The sequence below is a fragment of the Zeus faber genome (genome assembly GCF_960531495.2).
Source record: "Zeus faber genome assembly, chromosome: 19".
Lineage (NCBI taxonomy): Eukaryota > Metazoa > Chordata > Actinopteri > Zeiformes > Zeidae > Zeus > Zeus faber.
Genome location: NC_137206.1, coordinates 15,076,873 through 15,099,372, shown reverse-complemented (window position 1 = coordinate 15,099,372; position 22,500 = coordinate 15,076,873). Strand labels below are relative to the sequence as shown.

Genomic DNA, 22,500 nt, shown 5'->3' with positions numbered 1-22,500 from the left:
TTTTCTGGAAACGACTTTGTTGTTTTTTTTTGCTCCATTACTCAAAATGTGTCAAAAAATGTTCTCACACATCCAGTCTGTATATATAGAGACACACTCTCACCCTTCTCTCCTCCGATTGGCTAAGGCACATAACACTCTACGGCCCTCCTGTCCGACGGCATCAGACTGTGCTAATGTTAGGTGTGTGTGTGTTTGTGTGTGTGTGTGTGTGTGTGTGTGTGTGTGTGTGTGTGTGTGTGTGTGTGTAACGCTCCGCTATTTATGTTGCTGGCACCGGGGGATTACAGCAAAGATTGAAGGTCATGCAATTGATTATATTGTTAATTATCCCTCACAAAACAATGTTCTTTGGAAGGTATTTCAGTATTTCCAAAGGGTCCACGGTGTGCATTTGTTTTTTTTTGACATGACAAATCTGCCCTGAGCAGCGAATGCAGCGAAAACAACGCCTTCCAGCACCCGATGACGTCATGGTGGCTGCGAATGGCAGAATGACTCAATGTCTATGGAATAATTCAGGCGAGAGAGAGAGAGAGAGAGAGAGAGGGATCCAGCAGGAATGACGTGCGCTGTGAGCGCGACAGGATGATAAAAGGTGGAGGAGACGGAGGACGACTTCAATCTGTTGCTGACACGCCCGATCCCGACAAGCGGCCCGCAGGGCGACAATCACAGTCTCTTCATAGTGACGCCTTTTTATTTCCCCCCCTCTCTCTTTTCTCTCCCTCCCCACCTCCAGCTCCGAATCCCTGTCATTACCCTCGTCCACCCGCGTCCACACACCCACGCCCACACCGACAGATTTACGGCGGAGCCTCGCCATCCTGTCTCCCGAGAAGCAGCGATCTCGGGAAGAGGAGACCCATACACCGTATATCATACTACACACACTCACACACACACGTGCACGCCCGCGCAAAAGTGCCGAAATCCTGGGCGAACTTCGGCGGGCCGCAGCGACCCATCCTGACACACACACACACACACACACACACACACACACACACACACACACACACACACACACACTCATCCACCTGGAAAGTATCGCACTACAGATGCTTCTAGCACGGACACAGAGCCGGTGCTGAATGATCTCCTTCGCCGTGCGTTTTTTTTCAAATCTCTTCTTGAGATTATGCTCGAATACGATTCTGTCCGCGAGCTTTAATTGTCGGATGACTATTCTCGGGGCCGGAGCTCCCTCCGTCGGCGCAAAGTTTTGACTGTTAGTAGCGAGTAGATCGAAGTTGTAAACTGGTTCGTCTCGAGTTAAGAATTCCTTCCGAATAAGGAAACCATTGCATCGGTCACTGAAACACCGTATTTTGTAATATCTGGTAAGTCTTAGCGGCATATTCCCACTGACGATGCAAAGAATGCATGCGTCACTTCCTCAGCTCCCAACCCGACTCCAATTCCATATTTCAACCTACTAATCCCAATGTTCCAACAGTTTGTTCAAAAGATCACCTTGTATATACTGGGTTTTCACCTTATTCTGATTAACGCCTGCATGCCGCAGTCTGAGAAACATCGATCGGGTAACAAAAACAACATTATCCGGCCCACTATTTGCACGGTCAGGAGTCCCACACGTGCATTCACTACACACTCACCTCCTCCATCCCCTACTCCAGCAGCCCACTCAGCTCTCCTAAACGGGACTGTTATGCCTTCCACCATAACCACCATCATTTCCTTTCATAGACCTATGGTAGCACGCTCATTACGCTCATCACCCCTTAAGGCTGATGATAGCAATATAATTTGAGTTCTTCAACAACCTCTGTCACCTTCTGCTGCTGCTATCTGTAAACTTGAAAACTTTGGTCTTGAACGTCAGATCTCGAAATAACAAATACTTTTTACGTCTTGATTTTATTGCTTTTAATAATTTTGATCTTTTTATCATCACAGAGACCTGGTTAAGTCAGGGGGACTGCAGTCCTCTTATTGAAGCAGCCCCTTCTGATTTCACATTTCTCAAGAATTTGCTGAGTTGTTATCTCATTTCATGTCAAATTATGACAAAATTCTTTTTTTTAGGTGATTTAAAAATACAAGTCTGCTGCCCCAGCCAGACTTGTGTAACTGATTTTATGGGTGTTCTTGACTCTTTTAACCTCACTCAAGCGGTAGGAGAACCTACACATTCTCAGGGCCACACCCTCGACTTAGTACTGTACGGTGGTCTCAGCCCCGACAGCAATGAGACAAAAGATATGTGTGTCTGATCTCAAAGCGGTTTTATTCACTGTGGTCTTATCCCATTTTTTTATCGCTCACAACAATCCTGTTTTTAACTCCATGTCAGCGAGAATGTTTTCTGAGCTTTTCAATGCTGCTGCTCCACCTTTCACTGCCTTTTATCCAGAGTTTAACACAGAGGAGCTCACCTCCCGTTGTAACGACACGTGTCTGACTGACATGGACTCCGTCGCACCATACAAAGACAAAAAGTCAAATCAAACCTTTCAGCCCTGGCTAAATGAATCCACTCAGGACCTAAAGAGAGGCTGTAGGAGAAAGTAACTGAAATGGAAGAAGACTGGTTTAAACATATTCTGAGATCTGCAAAGACGCTATGCATTATTATCGAAGGGCAGTCAAAGAAGCAAGAGCAGCTTTCTTCTCTAACCTGATTGTTGCAAACCATTCCAACCCCAGAATTTTATTGAAGGTAATTGACTCTGTCATCACCCCCCCACCATCCAACTCAGGCCTCACCAGAGATGTGTGAAGTTCTTTGCGAAAAGATCTGAGAATATAAGACAGGAAATGACGCCCCCTGACCAAGTTATACATGCCAGTAGGGAGATTGACAGTTATTTAAGCAATTTTGAAACTGTGTCACCATCATTTTCACATGAAACTATCCCATATGTAATCAACCACGTGCAGCCTTGATATTATGCCCACCACATTTCTTAAAGAAGTGATTGACACAATTGGACCCAGTTTATCATCTTTTATGAATAGCTGCTGGAGAAAGGCATGTTTCCTCCATCCTGTTTTCAAGAAACCAACCTTGATCCCTCTGTTCTTGACAATTTTAGGACCATTTCTAAACTTCCATTTCCTTCAAAGGTTTTAGAGAAGGTGGTATCAACCCAGCTTTTGGCTTTTATGTATCATAAAAACATCTTTGAGAACTTCCAGTCTGGTTTTAGAGCTTTACATAGCACAGAAACTGCCCTCGTCAAAGTAACCAACGATATCCTTTTAGCAGCTGACAGGGGGGATAGTGCCATTTTAATTATTTTAGATGGAAGTGCAGACTTTGACACCGTAGATCAGGCTGTTTTCATTGACCGTCTTAACACCTGGGTTGGCATCAAGGACACTGCACTTGCCTGGTTTTATTCCGACCTCCTAGAAAGAACCTTCGCAGTCTCCATAGGTAACGACTCATCCTCTGCAGCCCAAATGACCTGTGGTGTACCGCAAGGTTCCATTTTAGGTCCAATTTTATTTTCAATCTGTGCTGCCTCTTGGCCAAATTATCCAAAGACACAATGTCTATTTTCGTTGCTACTCAGACAACACACAGATATACCTTCCTCTGAGACCTGGTGACCCAAACAGCCTAGCTGCTGTTGGAGATTGTCTCAACGATATCAACCGTTGGATGGCACAGAATTTTCTTCAGCTCAATAATTCAGAATTCATATTGTTCAGTCCCCCAAACTCCACCAGTCGTACTGAGAGTGGCCTTGGTACTCTGTCCGTTAATGTGAAGTCTGTTGCCAGGAATCTGGGAGCACTGTTTGACTCTGACCGTAACTTTGAACAACAAATAAAAAAAAAAAGTCGTCCAGTCCTGCTTCCTTCAACTGAGAACCATTTCAAGAATCAAACCAATACCATCACACAGCGACCTGGAAAGTGTAATCCACGGCCTCATTTTCTCACGACTAGACTCCTGTAACGCCCTCCTTTCTGGCATCAACCAAAAGTCACTCTCTCGCCTCCAACTCGTTCAGGAAGCAGCGGCTCTGCTTCTTACCGGTTCCAAAAGACAACATCACATCACCCCAGTCCTGGCTTCTCTCTACGAGCTGCCTGAGGAGATTCGGCTGAGCAGAGTCAGTGACTTCTTTCAAATCACTTCTGAAAACCCATTTTCATATTGCTTTTCTATGTTGCCCCTTTTCTTTACTTTTTTTTCTCCTATTTCTTCTCCTTATTAGTATTATCTTGTATTTATTAATTCATTTATTTTATCGTCCCTTTATCGCTTTTACAATTTAATGAATACATTTAATGCCTGATTATTAATGTTCCGTTGCTTTTTAATTTTTAACTGCTTTTATTTCATCTGTCAAAGCACTTTGTAAACCGTGTTTTCAAAGGTGCTGTATAAATTAAGCTATTATTATGACTATTATTATTATTATTATTATTATTATAAATAGGCATCACTTTATTCTTGAGTGACAACCCGAGCGTTGATTATGATGAGGTAGTTATTTTCCAAAGTGGACAGTGGAGTACTGACAGTGTGTCTGCCCTCATGTGTGCAACTGACAATCATCATGTGCTATTACCCCTGACCGCCTCACTTTTAGCCGACTCATCTCTGCTGAGCATCATTAGGGGACGAAGAGAGAGGGGAGATATCTCTCTGATCTATCTGGGTGTGTGTGTGTGTGTGTGTGTGTGTGTGTGTGTGTGCGTGTGTGCGTGTGTGTGCGCGCGCCATGCCAAACAAGAGGCTCTGTCTAATCACAAACACAATGTGAGGGCCTCTCTGTGTCTCTGGTGCCAGGGCAGAAGTGCTGCCGGTCAGCTGCTTATCTCCCGTCTCTTTGTTCCATCCGTCTCTCGCTCTTTATCGTTGCTTTTTACTTTCTCTTCGTGTCCTGTTGTTTTTTTCCTCTCTCTCTCTCTCTCTCTCTCTCTCTCTCTCTCAACCATGCCTTTGCCTTCTTTCGTTCTTCCTTCTTTTGGGAGAGTTGATTCCACACCTTTCTCTCTTTCTTGGGCCGCTAAATAAAGATGGATATATACTTGGCATGAAGGCTGGATTTGCCCAGCGCGTCCGGCGTAAATGGATGGTTTTCTTCCACGTGTCCTCTTTCTCGCCCTCTCTCTCTCTCTATCTCTCTCTGTACACGTCTGTGTGTGCACTCAGGTAGAAGGTAAAACGAAGAGGGAGGGTTACATTTATCATCCATTGCTGTACAAGCGCATGTGTGTGTGCGCATGAGGGCCCTCGTGTCACCGTGCCGGGACGCTCCCCGGGGGACTCTGGGCTCGTGCAGCAGTCGATATGGCCGGAGCTGTGAAGTGAAGGCGGCCATTGCTCCCCCCCCGACTGTCGACCTCCACGCAGGGGACAGGAAGGAGAGATAAAGATCGGCCAAACGGCAGGGAGCGGGGAGATAACCTTCGCGGAAGATAACTTTGCCGGAGATCTAGAGGGCGGACGTCGTCGGAGCGCTCGGACACGGGTCGGGACGCGGATCGCGGCCGATTGTCAGCGATGACAAACCGACGCCGACTGCAAAGTGCTCTCGAGAAGATTGCGAGCTAAGGTGAACGTGTAAGGGGTGAGAGAAAACCAAATGCATAGATGGAGCAAGAAGAAAAATGAGGGTCGTTAAATACAACTCCATTAGAATCACTCTTGGTGTGAATAAATAGCGACGCTTTAAATTCCAGTGGCAAGTAAAACTTTATATGTAAAGCCCACATTGTCCCTAGCAGTTCATTAAAGTAACCCAGAATAGTCTAGTTTAGGGGTCTCAAACTTAAAGTACCTGGGGGCCACTGGACAGGTTGTTTCTCCTGGAAGGGGCCACATCGAGCAAAAAAAACAACAAAAAAAAAACTAGCGCCCCCCCCCCCCGCCTAATATTGCCTAATAAAAGCTTAAAAATTATAAACCTTCCTCCAAAAAAATCTTTGTGATGGTCCAGTTTAATCTTTTTTGTACTCTGAAAACATAAAATAAAATGAGGTGATTTCATTAAGCATAGGGATAAAAAAAAAAAAAAAAAAAAAAAAAATATATATATATATATATATATAATATATACATATATAATAAGTGGACAAGATTTAACAATATGTAAACATCGTTTATAAGTGTTTATATAAATATATATCATAAACATGTAACTCTAGAAGCACTTGAGATGTACTGTATATTACTATTGGTACTGATTATATAGTTTAGTGTGATTAATATCAACTATATCTGGGCGGAGCGAGGAGTTCACACACACACACACACACACACGCACACACGCACACACGCACACACACACACACACACACACACACACACACACACACACACACACACACACACACACACACACACACACACACACGGTTCATTTGCTCTGCTGGTAACGCTGTTGTATGGCGCCCTCTTGTGGAATTTATTGGTCATTACAAAACCTGGATGAGCCTTTTTTTTTGCATTTTACAGCTGTGTAGAAAAGATTAATTACTTGCAGCCACGCCGTCTGATTTTTATTATTGTGACAAATTGCTATGCACAAAATAAAGGATAACTTGTCGGTCAAAGTAGTGCTAAAGTTTCCTAAGGAAGAACTATATTACAGTAGAAAATAACGATGTAGAATAGAAGAGGAAATTAGTACAGAGGTTGCAAGGAACATTGCTTGATCAAAAAAAAACAAGTTGATTTATGGCATCCTTACAAGGCACAATTTACAAATTACATTTCCTCAGGGACAGAACAAAACTAAACTAAAAACAATTTCATCCTCCCATGCGGGATGGTGAGTAAAAGGCCATATTGTAATAGATATAACAATATAATAAGTACCACACAGCTGAATGCAACAAAGAGATGCTGATTTTGCCTCTGTGCCCCCAGAGGTGTTGACATCGGTGCAGGCGGTCAGGAGGTGAGCGTCTGCACTTACCAAAGACTTTCCCCAGGAACAGCGTCTTGACCAGGTTGAACTGTGTGTCTGAGCTGTTAGGCAGGGTGTAACTCACTGGAGGATAGTGGTCCAGCTGGGAGGGATGGAGAAAGAGCCGAGAGAGCGAGAGAGAGAGAGAGAGAGAGAGAGAGAGAGAGAGAGAGAAGACAGACAATACGTTAGAATTTGAAATTCTGCGAAAATGTTGAGCGAGAAATGAACCAATCAGCACATTAACCATCAAAGTGCATTCACTGTGATAAATTAGGGACGGTGATGCATTATTAATGGACCGGCATTATTGCCATCGTTGGCAAATAAAATTGAAAAAGGCCTCAGCCACAGTAAATATATATTTAAAAAAAATCCATGTCGCCCCCTAGTGGTATCAATACACAAATATTGCTATTTAGTATCTTGCTGATATACTGTACTGTATTTTAGCATGATTATCCATCCATCTGTGTGGATATGTTATGTAGCATTTGTAAATATTTCTCTCACAAGGCCCCGAGGAAACTGTGACGTCACGGCATCACAGGTCAAACCAATAGGCGACAATAATAAAAGACTTGAAAAATATACGAGAAAGATTGGCAATATACAACAGACCTACGAAATAACACCACGCAAGCCCAAACCCTACAACAAACCTAAAAGTTAGCAATAGACGATAAACTTCGAAGCCTCTGTATCAACAATTCACATTCTGAAGTCGATAACTGGGCGAGCATGCATCAATGTAGATTAAATCCATACATGGATTTAAGACCAAAAGATGGGCGGCATGCACGACGTCTGCAGAGGTCCTCAAATGTCGGTAGACGTCGGTAGCCCTTCCACGCGCAGCGGCGGAGAGGAGGACAAGTTGTACAGTGCAGATCCAGCTCACACACTGAACCCAATTAGTCTGTGTAAATGCTGCATCCATTATGCAGCTTTTATTTAATGGTCTCGTCCCATCGCAGGTGCGTTGACAGGCCACAACTTGCCAAATGAGTGAAGAACAGGATCTCAATTTGGAGAGACGTTTTTTTTTTTTCTTCTTCATTTTCATTTTAATTAAGTCAGAGCGGTGGTCGATGAACGAACGAGCAAACTGAAATATGAACTTTCATTACGAGCTCGCAAACAATCTCTCACTCTTGATTAGGGGTGGATAAATGATCGCACACCATTAATGAAAAGCTATTTGAAAAAATCTAAGGCGGGGGTTCAAAAGCTTTTCCCCCCAGAACTTGAGACGCAAATCGGGAATACACAACTTTAATATCCGTGCGCCGTAATTAACTTGTTATTGCTGTTTCACTGAAATTCCTAATTAGCTTCAAGGCTGCACCCCACACCGCTGAATAGAATCATTTCAACCCGGGCAAATTGCTTTTTGCATGTTCCATAATATAAGAGGCCCTCTCTCCCCTTCTCTCCCCTTCTCTCTCTCTCTCTCTCTGTCTGCCTGTCTCTCTCTCAGCCCACAGGAGAGCCGCGCTGCGGTGTGAGTGTGTGCACGGTGCATACCAATAGCACGTGCCCGGAGCGGCGAGGTTGATTGAAAACAATGACTTTTATTACCGTGTATTTTATTAGTAATTTGTTCCATTGATGTGCTGAATTGCCGCCGCGGCCTGTTGCACTGGGAGCTAAGCCGGCCTGATTCCGAGAGAATATGCACGAGCGTGTTTGTTTTCAAGCGTTCACGCGCACATGCAGCCTGAACCTCACGCTGTCCCCGACTCCCGGTCTTAGCGGAGCTTTGTGTTCGACGCCGCTGCAAGGTGGGATAACGGGGAACAATGACATTGTTTTCAGCTTATTCACGTTTATCTGAGGAAGCAAGTTGTCTGCTCAGCGAGGCGGGGTGGGCGGGGGGGGGGACGGCTGCCGAGCCTCAATACCCCCAACAGGTCCCCATCCCCCTCCTCCTCCTCCGAGAGCGGACGTGGAACCGACTAAACTTTGTCAATCACGGCCGCAATTACTGGAATCCATTCTTTTTAAATGCACCATTTAGGGCGACGCTCTTTTTTTTTTTTCTTGTCTTTTTTTGTTCTCCCTCCCGACTGCAGATTGTGCCTCTTGAAGGGGGAGAAAAATTTAAATTATGGGTCGACGCCAAAAACAATCCGCCCCCCCCCCACCGACTGCATACTTAAAAAAAGAACACAATTTCACCAAATTATAGTTGTACAGATTGGGACTTTTCAGCTTTGAGGACTTTTTTTTTTTTTTTAACCTTTAAAGTGTTGCACCTAAAGATTCCAGTCCCATCTGCACAACCCCCCCGGCCCCGGAAAGCGCTACGGACTTCGGGGACAGTCAGACGCGAGCTACCGCCGCGACTTTCCAGCCGAAAGGTTCAAGCTGAGAACAGGAGCCTTGGCCTTGGTCCGTGACTCCGAGCGCGGAAAATGCCCCGAACAGCCGAGATTTGTGGCGGAATGATCCCGAGAACCGTTAAAAGTGACGTTTCCGGCACGCGGCTTGCGCCCCGGTGAGACCTGACCGGAAGGAAATGGTGTGTCGGGAAGAGACGGAAAAGGGAAGGGAGGTGAGCGGAAATGAGGAGGAAAGTGAACAGGGTGACGGTGAAGGATGAGGGAGGTTTTTTTTTCCCTTTTTTGTTTTGGTCAAGGAGCTCCACTCGAAAAAGCCCTCGTGAGCGTCTGAGAGGATGGACTAATGGCGCTGGGAGGCGGTGAAGAGCAGGGGTCCTGAAAGGTTGTGAATTTCAAAAAACCAATAAAAAAGATGAGAGCGGGAGACGTGTGGATGTTTTTGTGTCGACGACATGACGTTTTTTTTTTTTTTATTTGTGTCCGAATGACACTAGATATTGGAGACGCGTGTGAAATAGAAACGTATCAATTAGCACACTCAGTCTTAAACCATGGGTTTTAATTTTTTTTCAAGTTCACTCATTTTAGGTGTTTTGTGGCTTAAAATGCTCGACGTGTCAGACCGTGCTTTGGACGGTGAAAAGGCTTCATTTACGGTTGTACCGCCTGATCATTTTTTTAAAATACATTTTTTTTTTTTTATTATGCATGTATCTCAATATTTTCGTATTCCCCTTTAAAAGCTTATTTGTCATTTATCCATGTGTCTATCTATTTGTTTGTATGTGTGTTTTGTTTGTTAAGACTCAGATAGACGGATAGATAGACAGACTGATAGACAGATAGCGAGATAGATAGATAGATACAGACAGACAGACAGACAGACAGACAGATAGACAGATAGATAGATAGACAGATAGTTTTTATTTCCTGCTCCCTCTTTCTCTCCGATTACAACTACTACCCGACAGTTTTCCCCATTTTTATCTCTTCAGATTCCTTAAATTTCAAAGCAGCAGCTCGTCTCGATGGCTAAAACGGTTCTGGGCCATTATAGCGGAGGAACAGGGGAAGGGAGGATTCTGGAAGGCAGCGTCTGTCGTTTCTTTCTCCCCGGAGCCCTCGGCGAACCTGCCAGCAGTTTTCCCCACATCAATCGCAGCCCCCCCGCCCCCCCCCCCCCCCCCGTCTTTCCATCTCACTTGAATCACCTGTGTTTGCAAAGTAAACACAGTAAGTGGGGTTTTAATGACATTAAAAGTTTCTTTTGCCTGGCTGGGAGTTGATAAATAGGCAATAGAGTTCAGTGAGCGACTTCCCAATTTTCCCGTGGATCTTGGGACGAAATAAGACCAAGAAAACCCCCCCCCCCCCAAAAAAAACAACAAAAAACTTCAAAACGCTGCCGCAATTATTTTTGGGGCCCAGCGGACGTTTGATGAAAATCGCCGAGCTTGAGGGTTGGAGAAGCGACCCTTTTAAGGAGGTAAGGAGGTAAGGACGCACCCACCGCGGTGAATGCCATTTCCGTCAGATGCCGTCTAGAACGGTGTATCTAAAGTATTCCCCAAAAAACAAAAACAATAAACACGAGCCTCGACGCGCTCGTAAAGCCACGGCGCACGGGGCGGCACGGCACCCGATGGCTCGATACAAAGGCTCCAGTCGAGCACTTAGCAGGCATTTAGAATTTTTCACACCTCCGGATTTTTTGCTCTTTGCCGGTTACTAAATAAAAAAAAGAAGAAAGAACCTTTATACAGATGGATTCAGGATCAGCCAAAAAAAAAAAAAACCCAGCTTGGCACCCCTCGTCACCTGGCAGGCTGACAAATGGTGCATCAAGGGGGACCTATCAAGCTCCTTTTTGACGCAAGCTGACGTGGGTCTCTGAGGTCCCCCAAAAACATGTTCTTGGAAGTTGCTCGCCGGAATGACCATTATCCAGTCGAGCCACTCTCCCACGCCTCTTTAACGCCTCTTATTCCGAAACGGTGTGAGCCAATGGCGTTTGAGCATGGCTTCCGGCTTTTGTTGTATTTGCTCCGTAATTTCCACTTAGCGGTCCATCAAAATCCGTTTCTGAACAAGTTTGAGGCGAGAAATAAGCCAATCCGGTTGCCGAATCTTCCCTGGTATTAGATCTACGAGGCCTCATTGAAAAGTGAGTTCCCACTTTCTTTGCCGCGCTCCAGGCTTGTGGGAGACACGGACAGCGATGACTTTGTCGTCAGTTGACCTCAATATCTGACACTCTGGCCACGTCCAACATGAGCGTCCCACATCGTAACATTATACAGTATATATGACAGAAAATAAGGAGAAGCACAACAGGCTTTTCTACCTGACCCCGATGCAAACTTTATCCTTCCCCTACTAGCTCACGGCGCCGGCTTTCCTCGAAGATTTTAAAAAAGATAGGAAAACTCAAACTAATCCGCACTTCTCTCCGTTGAAACACCTCCTGGCTCTACTCGACACACTCCGCCTACCGTAGAAACACCGCTTCTCCTTTCTCCTACTCCGTTCCTGCTCCTTTCTGAAGCCCGAATATCTCTCCCTCTCTGCGCTCGTTTTTTTTTTTTTTTTTTTTTTTTTTGCCTCCCACAAGCCCTCCTCGCCTAACTCTCTGAATGCCCTGCGGTAATTAACGAGTGAAGCCGTGGTCCGCGGGCTCTGAGCTGGCTTGTTAAGAACGGCCCTGAGTGCTTGAATGGGGACAAGGGACTGAGATGACCCCGGTCGTTGGAAATTCAGTCACACGCCAAACATTGACGCGATCGAGCAGACGCGACTAAGCGGCGATCAACCGCTCGGTAGTCTTCACAATTCGATTGTAGACGTGTGCGTGTGTGTGTGTGTGTGTGTGTGTGTGCGCGTGCGTTATTTTGTCTGTGTGTGTGTGCGCTTCGGGGAAAATGAGAAATGAGCGCTCCCGCTGTACAACCATTCGCCGTGGCAGGCGGAAAAGATGCATTATATTGGGAGTTCTCCCCCTTGAGCAATCAGCAGGTGTGGGAAGCTATTTGCCAGGGAGATGAGAAGCATTTTGTTTGAGCGTTTGGTTGTAATGCAACCGCTATATGAGACCGGCGCCGCTGTACCGCAGGAATGTGCGATGAAGCCCCGGCGCCCGTTTCGAGTGATCAATGCGCGAGGGCCTTGGAGGAGGCAGATTGAGAGATAGCACCGGCGGCAGCGGCAGTTCAGCGGCTCGTTCGACTCCGCCTGGCGGAAGTGTCAAGGTGTCCTTGAGCGAGACAACTAAGCCCTAACTGCCGCTGATGAGCTGCCTGCTGCCTGCACCGTTACTCTGCTGGTGAATTAGAGCGCGAGCCGTAAAGCGCTCTGACGGGCTGCGGCGGCCGGAAAAAGCCATACATAAACCCCAGTCGATTTACCATTTATGTGCTATGGTGGATTAATTGTATATATTGGTGTGACCTCTACATCACTGACATGACACAGCTCTGTGGTATACTTTATTCTGATTGGTCAATAGGCGATCAATGGTTAATTATGGCAATTAACCATGGCAATCAATGGTTAATTATTTCTGAATAATGAACACTGATCTGTTGATCATGATTAATGTAAATGTACAGTTCAACATTAATAACAGAAATTTGGTTAACAATATTTAAACAATTTTATTTAATTAACCCTAATACTTTGCCATGTTGGCACACCTAAACTAGGCACACTGGTTATACAATAATTTCCCAAAAATATTCCAATGCGAAAGTGTTTACTTATTTACAGAGTAGCCGCGTCATAAGCCGGATTCAAGACGCCTCCGCTTGGCGTCGGGGCCCAGGCATGATCACCCTGTCGGGGAGTTTATTTCTCCTATAATGACCCGGCTGCACATTATCCCTTACTTATTTAAAAGAACCCAAAGAGTTTACACAGAGTGGTAATTAAACCGAGGGCGCACGGCCTTGTATTCCCTACGCGGATACAGCCTGCACTTCGGTACAACACCGCCACAGCCGTCTTAGAATCGTGTGTTCACATTTGACGTTAACACGCCGCGATACGGAACCGGGAGACGCCGTCCTTTCCGACAGACCCCTGATTTGTGGATATTCCCCCGACATAAATAACGTGTTTCCAGAAGCTGACTTGTAAAAAAAAATCATTTTTTTCGAGACGATGTGTCTTCTTCAATGAGCGCCGCGAGATTATTTTTGACCATCTTGCCTCTGAAATGATCCTCACACTGCCATTTTATGGATTGAGAAGGAGGGGGGGGCGGGGGGGGGGGGTGTTGAAATCAGGTGGTGCTTCAGAGGAGCTGGGCGGTTTGATTTATCTGGAACAAGGTAAATCAAACCGTAATACTCCTGCACTCTCCGGAGTGACAGTTTCACACCATTCAGCTTTAACGAGGGGTATGCTGTAAAAAAAAAAAAAAATAAAAATAAAAAAGAGCGAAACCGCCACCAACACGGGTGGAGAAATGACTCAAATAGCCATGGAAAATAGTTCTCGCCATTACTTTGTCCAATTGAAGTTGGAGGAAGTATACCGAATTAACATCCGTTAAGCATGACTTTCTTTTCTTTATTGCTTTTCACACATTGCACAGCAGTAGTTCTGATAGGGCGAGCCGTCAGAGGCACACTGAAACACAAAGTAATCCAGATATAATTGGCTTCTACAAGGCGTTATCCATAGCTCCGTGTTGCACCTGAGGCATGCGTCTGCCTCCGAGTGCAAGCGACTCGTTCCCGGAGGGAGTATAATAGTTTGTCTGGATTCTCAATCCTTCGCTGACAAGAGGCGACCGGCTGATATTGATCTGTGCTTAGCTGTTCTGCAGAAAAAACGCCGACACACACACACACAAACCGACTTGCCCGCTTCAGTCCACACAAATATGACGCATATGCGGTTATATGCACACACACGCAGACACACACAGACACAAGCACACACACACTGTACACACCCTCAACCATTCACACCAACGCAGACGATCGATGCCATCTCTCTGTTGCCATACTTGGCCTGTCTGCTGGAAGTGGATTAGCAGTGGAAGAGGCCAGGCGGTTTGATCGCTAATGGAAGGACGTAAGAACAGCACACGACTGTTTGACTCCGACCATCCAGTTAACTCCAAGGCCGGCCGAGGCTCCCTATCTAGGGAAACTGTATGCGGGTGCCATTTTAACCTAATATGCAAACGGACGCGTACGTATCATCATATCTCGAGGGGAACCTCATGACCCAATGCCAGATTGACCTGCGAAATTTCTCCAGAGATGAGATTGGAACCAACCATTCCAAAAATAATAATATAATAATAATGCCAAGACCGGTTTCTTTCCGGAGATATTAGAGAACAGACTGTCGAGAATGTCTGAAGGGGAGAGGGTCGGGTATTTTTCTGGATCCGAGCAAATAAATAATATAGAAAGAGGCAGGAATGCTATTTTTCTCCAGTGACGGAGGATACGGACAATAGAGTCAGAATAATAGAATAGGAGAGGTGGTTTATTTATTTTTTCCCCTCTTGAGATCTGACAGGCTAGTCATCTCGTACGTAGCCTAGTGACGTTCCACAGCAGCGCTGGCGTGCATTCCTCAGGTCATCACTGTCACACAGACCGGGGACCCGAGACCAGACCCTGAACCCAAAGGGTCCAGAATAAAATATGGTAGAACAGTGAAAACCTCTAGTTCTTTTGTGTGTGTGTGTGTGAGAGTGTGTGTGTGTGTACCTGTATGTTGACGCTCCGGTTGACCCGTGACATGTTGATGCTGTGCGGCTGCCCATTGGCCAGGTTACGTTGATCCACGTCGATGGAGAACGGCTCCTTCAGACCGCCCAGCTGGTATCGCACCTGCAAAGAACCTGAAGAGACGGAACGGTGCGTACGTTTTCACACCCTGCTACGCGGCGTCAACAATCTGTGAGAATCAATCGCCTATGATTGATTGTTACTCTCACACCCGAATGATCTGCGTGCAGCCAGATGTGTTCGTCTGCGCTTCCGCTTACGTGCGACGTACCGTTCTGCCGGAGCAGCACAGCCAGGGAGTCCTGCGTCCAGGAGCTGACGTACATGAGTATGGCCGGCGCGTTGGACGTGCTGAAGCTGAAAGCCACTTCCTCCTTCGTCAGATTCACCTCCTGCGGGCCGAGAGGAAGTGCGAGCATCCGTGCGTCCATGTTGGCCGCCGCAGCCGCTGCCGGTTCGGACAGGAAGTTGTACTTGACCAGTGTGCCCGCCTCAAAGAACCCTCCAACATCTGAATCAACAGATAGACAGATACGGTACATGGATAGTTGGATAAATAGATAGATGGATTCATAGATACATTATTTGTATAGAAGCACACCCCAAAACAACAGGCAAAATAATAATGTAATGAAGAAAGAAAATAGCAAAAAAAGCTATACAGCACAATAAAACTAAAATTGTACTAGAAATAGAAAAGTTTGGCAATGTAACTAAAAAAACCCCACAATAAACGTCTGTATCAATAATTCTGAAACACACACGCACGCACACACACACACACACACACACACACACACACACACACACACACACACACACATATACTGTATATATATTTATATATATATATATACCACCTTTGAAGAAAAAAAACACCCTCTCTTTGTTTGTTTTTATGAGGCTCTTTATGTTACAATTGGGTTGCATTCAAGCATTGCAAAACCAAACACCGCGACCAGGAAGCTGAAGGCGGTCGCAGTACGCCGGCTCACACATGGCTAGACAGATCTAAGTAGATGCATTATACAGCCCGAGAGAAATAAGGACATGCGTAAGTATCGCAGTGTTCAGGAGGCACGGAAGGCGAGTGTTAAATTGTTGTGCTCCAGCATTCGCAAATAAAACCATACCTTGTTTACCAGCGCATTAGCGGGCCTAATAGCATATTCTAACCATTCCAAAGGGCTTATTGATTCCCTTAATCGAGTGTTGAGCAGAAGAGCCAGCTTATTTACCTCGACTTCTCCTGTACGCCAGTGTTTGTGTGTGTATTTGTGTTCACGCGTGCGTTTGTGAGTATGTATGCGTGTGTGTGCGCGCCAACGGAATCAATTACAGAGCAGATAAAAGGCACACCGTGCTTGAAATTAAGGAGAATAATTGCGGGGAAATCGGTGTGCGTGAGGATTATTTGTGTGTGCTTGCAAGTGTGTGTGTAAATGCCAATGTGTTTATGCAAGGATAAATGTCACAGAATCCGTAAATCACGAATAACAGGCATATTGTGCATGAAATTAAAGAGGATGGTTATGAAGTAATAAGGTGGCATGCGTTTCTGTGTAGGTGTGTGTATGTATTCCGCTCAGTGTGCGCTTTGACGCGAGCATGACTGCGTGTGTGTGCGTCATTAAGAATGGCCTTGCATGTAATAATTCGTACAGTCCGTTCAATAGCTTCACAGTACAAAGACGCCACTCCGAGACTCTGCAGATGACGAGTCTGTGACTCGTATTGTCTCGGTTTGCCGGCAAAACCAACAAACATTCGATTTCTTTTTCATCTACGGCAGAGTTGCCTCATTTTGTTGCAATGTCTGTGGTGTTGTAGGCCCAAGCGTTTCCCCTCGAAAGTCTACGGCGGCCTATGTTTCATCAAAAGTTCCAACATGTCGACTAGGCGGTGCGCTGGTAAATTATTTAAATAGCAAACCGATCGCCTACAGTTTATTGACAATGCCAGCCGGCTCACTGGTGTACCATTTGTGAAGGTTCATGCTGCCGGCGGTTAGGGTTTCTGTCGCTGACATTTTGGAAACTGAGCAAAAAAAGTGTCTGCCTGTTGTGATAGATGACCACATTACTGATTCAGTCAATTCAGTTGAGTTGAAGTGGCTTGGAGCAAGCTATTTATTTATTTATTTATTTATTTATTTATTTCTAACCTGTGCTGTCAGCATGCTGGGCATACAACACAGAGTATTTGTGCCACTGCATTTAGGACATAATTAGTCTGCAAGCGGAGTTCAGCTTCTCAACCTGCAAAATGACACTTTTTATTCCTTCTTTAATCATCAATAACTGCCGCAACAACTCTGTCCTGTGGACGACCCGTGGGATGACAAGAGCCCAGCTTTTTATGACCACAAAACCGCCACCAATCCCCCTCTTTGGAGAGCCATGTTTTTGTCTATAAATAACTAATCATGACTCCAAGAGGGGGAGAATCCCCACAGGTGAGACAAGCAAACATAAACAAACCACAACATGTGCATGGAAAAACAGAACCGTGGAAACATCTTTGACATCTCACGACAAAATGTAAACATAAATAATTAAGTCCAGGAAAATTGGAACAGCAAATAACATGGCTATTCGGCTTGTGGCCTCACAAGCCGAATTGCCATGTTATTTTATTTTACTTCTAATGGAACGAAACGAGTGCGTATGGAACCAAACTGCGCGTAATGGGGACACATTCTGTGACCCCCCTCTGTGAAGGTTTCTCTTTTTACAATTCAATGGTTACATAAAGATATGTTATTGTGGTGTGTGGAGGGGATGGTTTGCGCAGCCACACCTGACTCATTGGTTGGGCTAACGAGTGGCAGGTTTAAAAACCCCATCCACACACTCACTCAGGAGAGGAGCCCTGTCATGACATGTCCGATCGGCTCCTGGCTAATTCCACCTCGCCTCCTCTCAACAATGAACTGGTGTTAACAACCCCCCGCCGTCTGTGTCTCTGTGCCGGAGGGCCCTGAAAACGTCACTTGGGTGGCGTGTGGTGGCGAAACTGCCACAGTTATTCACATCAGTTAATCTTATTTCATCATAACATGTTGGCCTCGCCTACAGGAAAGAACAATGTATATGTTGACTGTATCCATTTTGTGTTGGTCATACTATAGAAAGATTTATTGCTTGTTGTGGTGTGGGGATGGCGTGGTTTGAGCAGCCACTCCTGACCTGGATCTAGGTGACTGGGATCAGAGTGGCTGCATACCTATTGTTTGTTGGTTGGCCTAAACCCCCAGGTAGGTAAAACCCCCATCCCCACACACACTCAGGAGAGGAGCCTGTGTCATGACACATGCTATCTGCTCCTGGGCTAATTCCAACTGGCCCACTCTCTACAATAAACTGGTGTTTACAACCCCGTCCTCTGTGTCTCCGTGCTGGAGGGCCCTGAAAACGCCACCTTGGTAGGCTAAACTGCCACACTTGTAGTTAGTGAATAATACAGAAGATAAGGAACTTAAAAAAAATTAATTGCATACTAAACAGAAATCGCAATAATGGTAAAAAAAAACCCCACAATTTATTTATTTTCCCAAATTGTTCAGCCCTTGTTTCCGTTGCTGAAAGTTTGGAAACTGAGAATAAAAACATGTCTGGTGGCCACATAGATGATGGGCACATTACTGATTCATTCAATTTAGCTGAGTTGAAGTGGCTTGGAGAAAGTTCTATTTTTTCCAAAGTCAGTTACACTATGACATTTTGCCAAACCCTGGAGTAAACTGAGCGGGAAAGCTTGCATAACACTCCAGAAAGGAAATCACGGGGAGGACTGAATGAAGTCTCTGAGAGCAGCAACATTTTGAGACAAGCGTGACCGGGTGTGTGGCCCAATAAATTGTGGGTCATCACAAATGCCAACTGTCCCGACCCTCACCCGACTTCTTCTGCATTATTCTTCTGGTACCTTCTGAATTCTTTACTCACACAAAATGCAATTTCCCAGACTAGCCCTAACCCCTGTGTGGGTTCTGATCTCAGGGCTTTTCATTTAGAACTACCACAGCTTTGACTGCTGGTAGGTGAGGTTATCAAATTTGCCAAACTGATGAACTTTCTGAAATCCTTAAACCCTTTTTCTGTTACTCCAGTGGAGTGTATCAACCTCTGTGTGGCTGTTTAAGTCTATTTGTTTAAAAGCATCTTTTAAATATGGCGGTACCTCTTCTCCTACCCACTTGCACTTGACATCTCCAGTGGTGACCGGAGCCAGAACTTGTTCTTTGCTTGTCACTCGCTGAACTTTTTTAAAAATTTGAGTTGTGATGGCAGAGGCAGAGGCAGAGGCAGAGGCTGTGACGCTGAAAGAACAGCCATCACTTGCACCAGAGGTCGCTACGGGCTACACACAGATGGTGTGACCTGCCTCTAGGGGCTTTCACATAGGACACTGTGTGCACTGTGCTCAATGTAGCGCACGCATGTGCGCTTTTGGTTGCTAAGTAAAATAATAAATAAATCGTCGATTAGAATGAAAATTGGACTGCTGTCATTACTTCTAAAACAGAAATATTGTTTATAGTATTAATATTTTTAGTTCAGTTGGCCTATATGAAATATTACATTATTTATGTTTATATATTATATTACAATATTATATATGTCTTCAGACAGTCATATCTTAATTACATGACAGGGAATAGTCATGATCATGTCTTGTAGGTAATATTTATTGACTATTGTTCATATATCGATAATCCCCACTGCATTTAAACACACACACTTGGTATTCCCACTTGGTAGGATCCCTGTTTCCACGACAGGGATTTCCTTCCAAGGTCCCGATAAACCCCTAAGGATGGATTGTCGAGCTCGGGGAATTCGAACCCGCTAAAATCAGTTTCTCCTCCATACTGCACAGACACTTCGTGTTTGCGTCCCCTCTTGATTCTATTTGCCCAGCGGGGATTCCGTCGAGGCGCGACGCCGAACTTTTGCGCGCTGCGCGGAGGTCTGTGCTCCGCTGCGCCTGCGCTTTGCTCAGCGCAGATCCTGCACGCCGCAGCCAATGCACACCAATGGAGTTTAGAGTGCAGCGCACACCGCGTCCAAGGGCTCCTCAGCCTCCGGTCTGCATGGAGAAGAGGAGCGAGTCGAACCGAAATTGTCAGCACAGCAACGCTGCTGTCTGGAAGCGGGAGGGTGGATGAATAAAAAATACACTCCGGGGCATGGACTCTCCCCTGTGCAGTGTGTGTGTGTTACTATGTGCAAATGTCTCTGTTAACAGATTGTATATTTTGTGTGTATATTCTCCACATGACCCCCGAGGGCAGAAAAAACGAAGAATGGGAGAGTATAATAATAATACTGTTGGCTCCCCTGAGCAGTGTGTAAATATGGATACAATGGAAACGCACTATGCAATTACGGCTGACTTCATGCATTTTTCACTGGCTGGGAGGAGAGGGAGAGAAGAAGGGAGAAGAAGTGAGAGAAGTGACGTGAGAAGGGTGGATGGATGAGGGTGAGTGAGTGAGTGAGTGAGAGAGAGTAGACTCAGAGAGAACGACGGAACTGGAGCAAGAATTACACAGAAGGGGGAGAAGAGTTGAAAGAATGAAAGCACAACAAAAGCAGAGAGAGAGAGAGGGAGAGAGAGAGAGGATAGAAGAGGAGAAGCAGAAAGGAGAGAAAGGGGAGAGGAAATAAATGAGAGGAGAGGAAAAATGTTAAAATAATACAGGAGTGCCAAAATAATAATAAGACTGGACACATGCGTGTGTGTGTGTGTGGACACTGCGCACACACACACACACACACACACACACACACACACACACACACACACACACACACACACACACACACACACACACACACACACACACACACACACACACACACACACACACACACTCACTCACGATGATGCCCATTCTCTAGGTCCTTTCATGTCATACAGAAAGATTTTCACGCAGTGTCACTCTCTTGGGCACAGACACAAGCGCACGTGCACACGCACGCCCAACGGCTGCACTGTTCTGTCATCTTGTCAATCCCCCCTTGCCAAGTGCAGAGGGAAAAAAACACTATTCAGCATTAGGAAACAAATTAATTCACGTGTCGGGGATCAACTTTGCGACTGGGAGCTGGCAGAAAGCCTCTGACAGTGCCGCTGCTTTTCTCCCAAGAGCATTTTATGTGAACTTGTTTGGGGGAACAGAACCCTGGTGCTACATCTAATGAATCCCTGTGAAACAAACAAGATGCCGTAGCTGCTCCCACTCAGTTACAGAATGGCATTTTCTCAAATCTCAATGCCGACTGTCTCTGTGAACCCATTTAACTCCAATTCTGAGGAGAACTGGGGGATGGGGATGGTAAGTACAATATCGGCCTCAATTGATGCCTCTCATCCTAAGCCTAAACCCCTTTAACTTTGGTCATGTCAGAGCGAAGGCAAAGCGGGGACAATCGCAGAATGCTGCAAATAATATCACAAAAGGTTCTGATGCCTGGAGCCTCCAGTCAAAAACCTCACAGTTTTTCAAACAGTAATCCCGGTGCAATTTTATTCTGGCTCTGACATTGTCATCTAAAAAAATAAAAATAAAATAAAAAAATCTGTGCGAGCGCTGAGGTCTTACGACTAAAACCAAGCATGTTTGGAGATTATGCCCCATTGTGTCACGCTGAAGCTCCAGTTTTTTTGCGCTCAAATGGAGTTCGGTGGGTTTTTAATGGGGGGAGGACGGGAGTGAGACAAGAACTCCCATTACAACGATGTTAAATCGGCCACATTTCAGAGATCCACCAGCCACAGCAAAACAGACAGATAAATAAACCCATGAGGCGTTTGATAAAGCTTGAATAGCTTGAAAGGCCAACTCTAGTACCGATGTTTAAGATATGACGAGAGATTACACGCCCCCCCCCCAAACACCTCAGATCATCTCAATCAAATCCTGAGAATAGCGGAGTGATCTCATATTATAAGGCTGCACCGGGGTTCCTAGTGCTATCGCCGGCGCCATAAAGGACCGAGAGCCGCCTCGGGGTCGAAGGTCCCGCCGGCCCCTCACCTTGGGTGCAGAAGGGTCCGTCGTAGGCCGTGGCGCCGCAGTCGCAGGAGTAGCCGTTGTACTTCTCCACGCACTTGCCGCCGTTGCGGCAGTACATCCCGTAGCTGGTGCAGTGACCCTGGCAGCCCGGCTTGACGCCCGGCGTCATCTTGGCTCTCTCCTCCAGGTCGAGGGTGACGCCGTTCATCCGCAGGGCGCGGATGCAGCCCAGGAAGCCCCGCTGGCCGCCGGCGGCGCCTGGTAGAGCGGGGGGAAATGAACGTAACGGGAAGAATTAAAAGTGAGGAAACGACGGCGGCGAGGGAAAGGCGAGAGGGGGGAGAGGGAGGAAGGCAGGGAAGAAAGAAAGGTGGGAAGGAAGGAAGGAGTGACGAGAAGGAGGGAGGGAAGAAGGAAAGAAGGCAGGCAGGAAGGAAGAAAGATGAAAAGAGGGAGGAACGAAGGAGGGATAGAGTGAGGAGGGA

General features: G+C 45.9%; 1 protein-coding gene across 1 annotated transcript in view; it reads right to left on the bottom strand.

The window, feature by feature from the left end:
- The window catches only part of cntnap2a (contactin associated protein 2a), a gene marked incomplete at both ends in the record, with an annotated part of 398,026 nt that overhangs the window by 8,670 nt on the left and 366,856 nt on the right, over positions 1–22,500 (bottom strand). The window contains 4 exons of the mRNA XM_080020721.1: positions 6,909–7,002; positions 14,971–15,104; positions 15,263–15,502; positions 22,037–22,273. Coding sequence (XP_079876847.1) covers positions 6,909–7,002; positions 14,971–15,104; positions 15,263–15,502; positions 22,037–22,273 — 705 coding nt within the window. The remainder of the gene's footprint in view (positions 1–6,908; positions 7,003–14,970; positions 15,105–15,262; positions 15,503–22,036; positions 22,274–22,500) is intronic.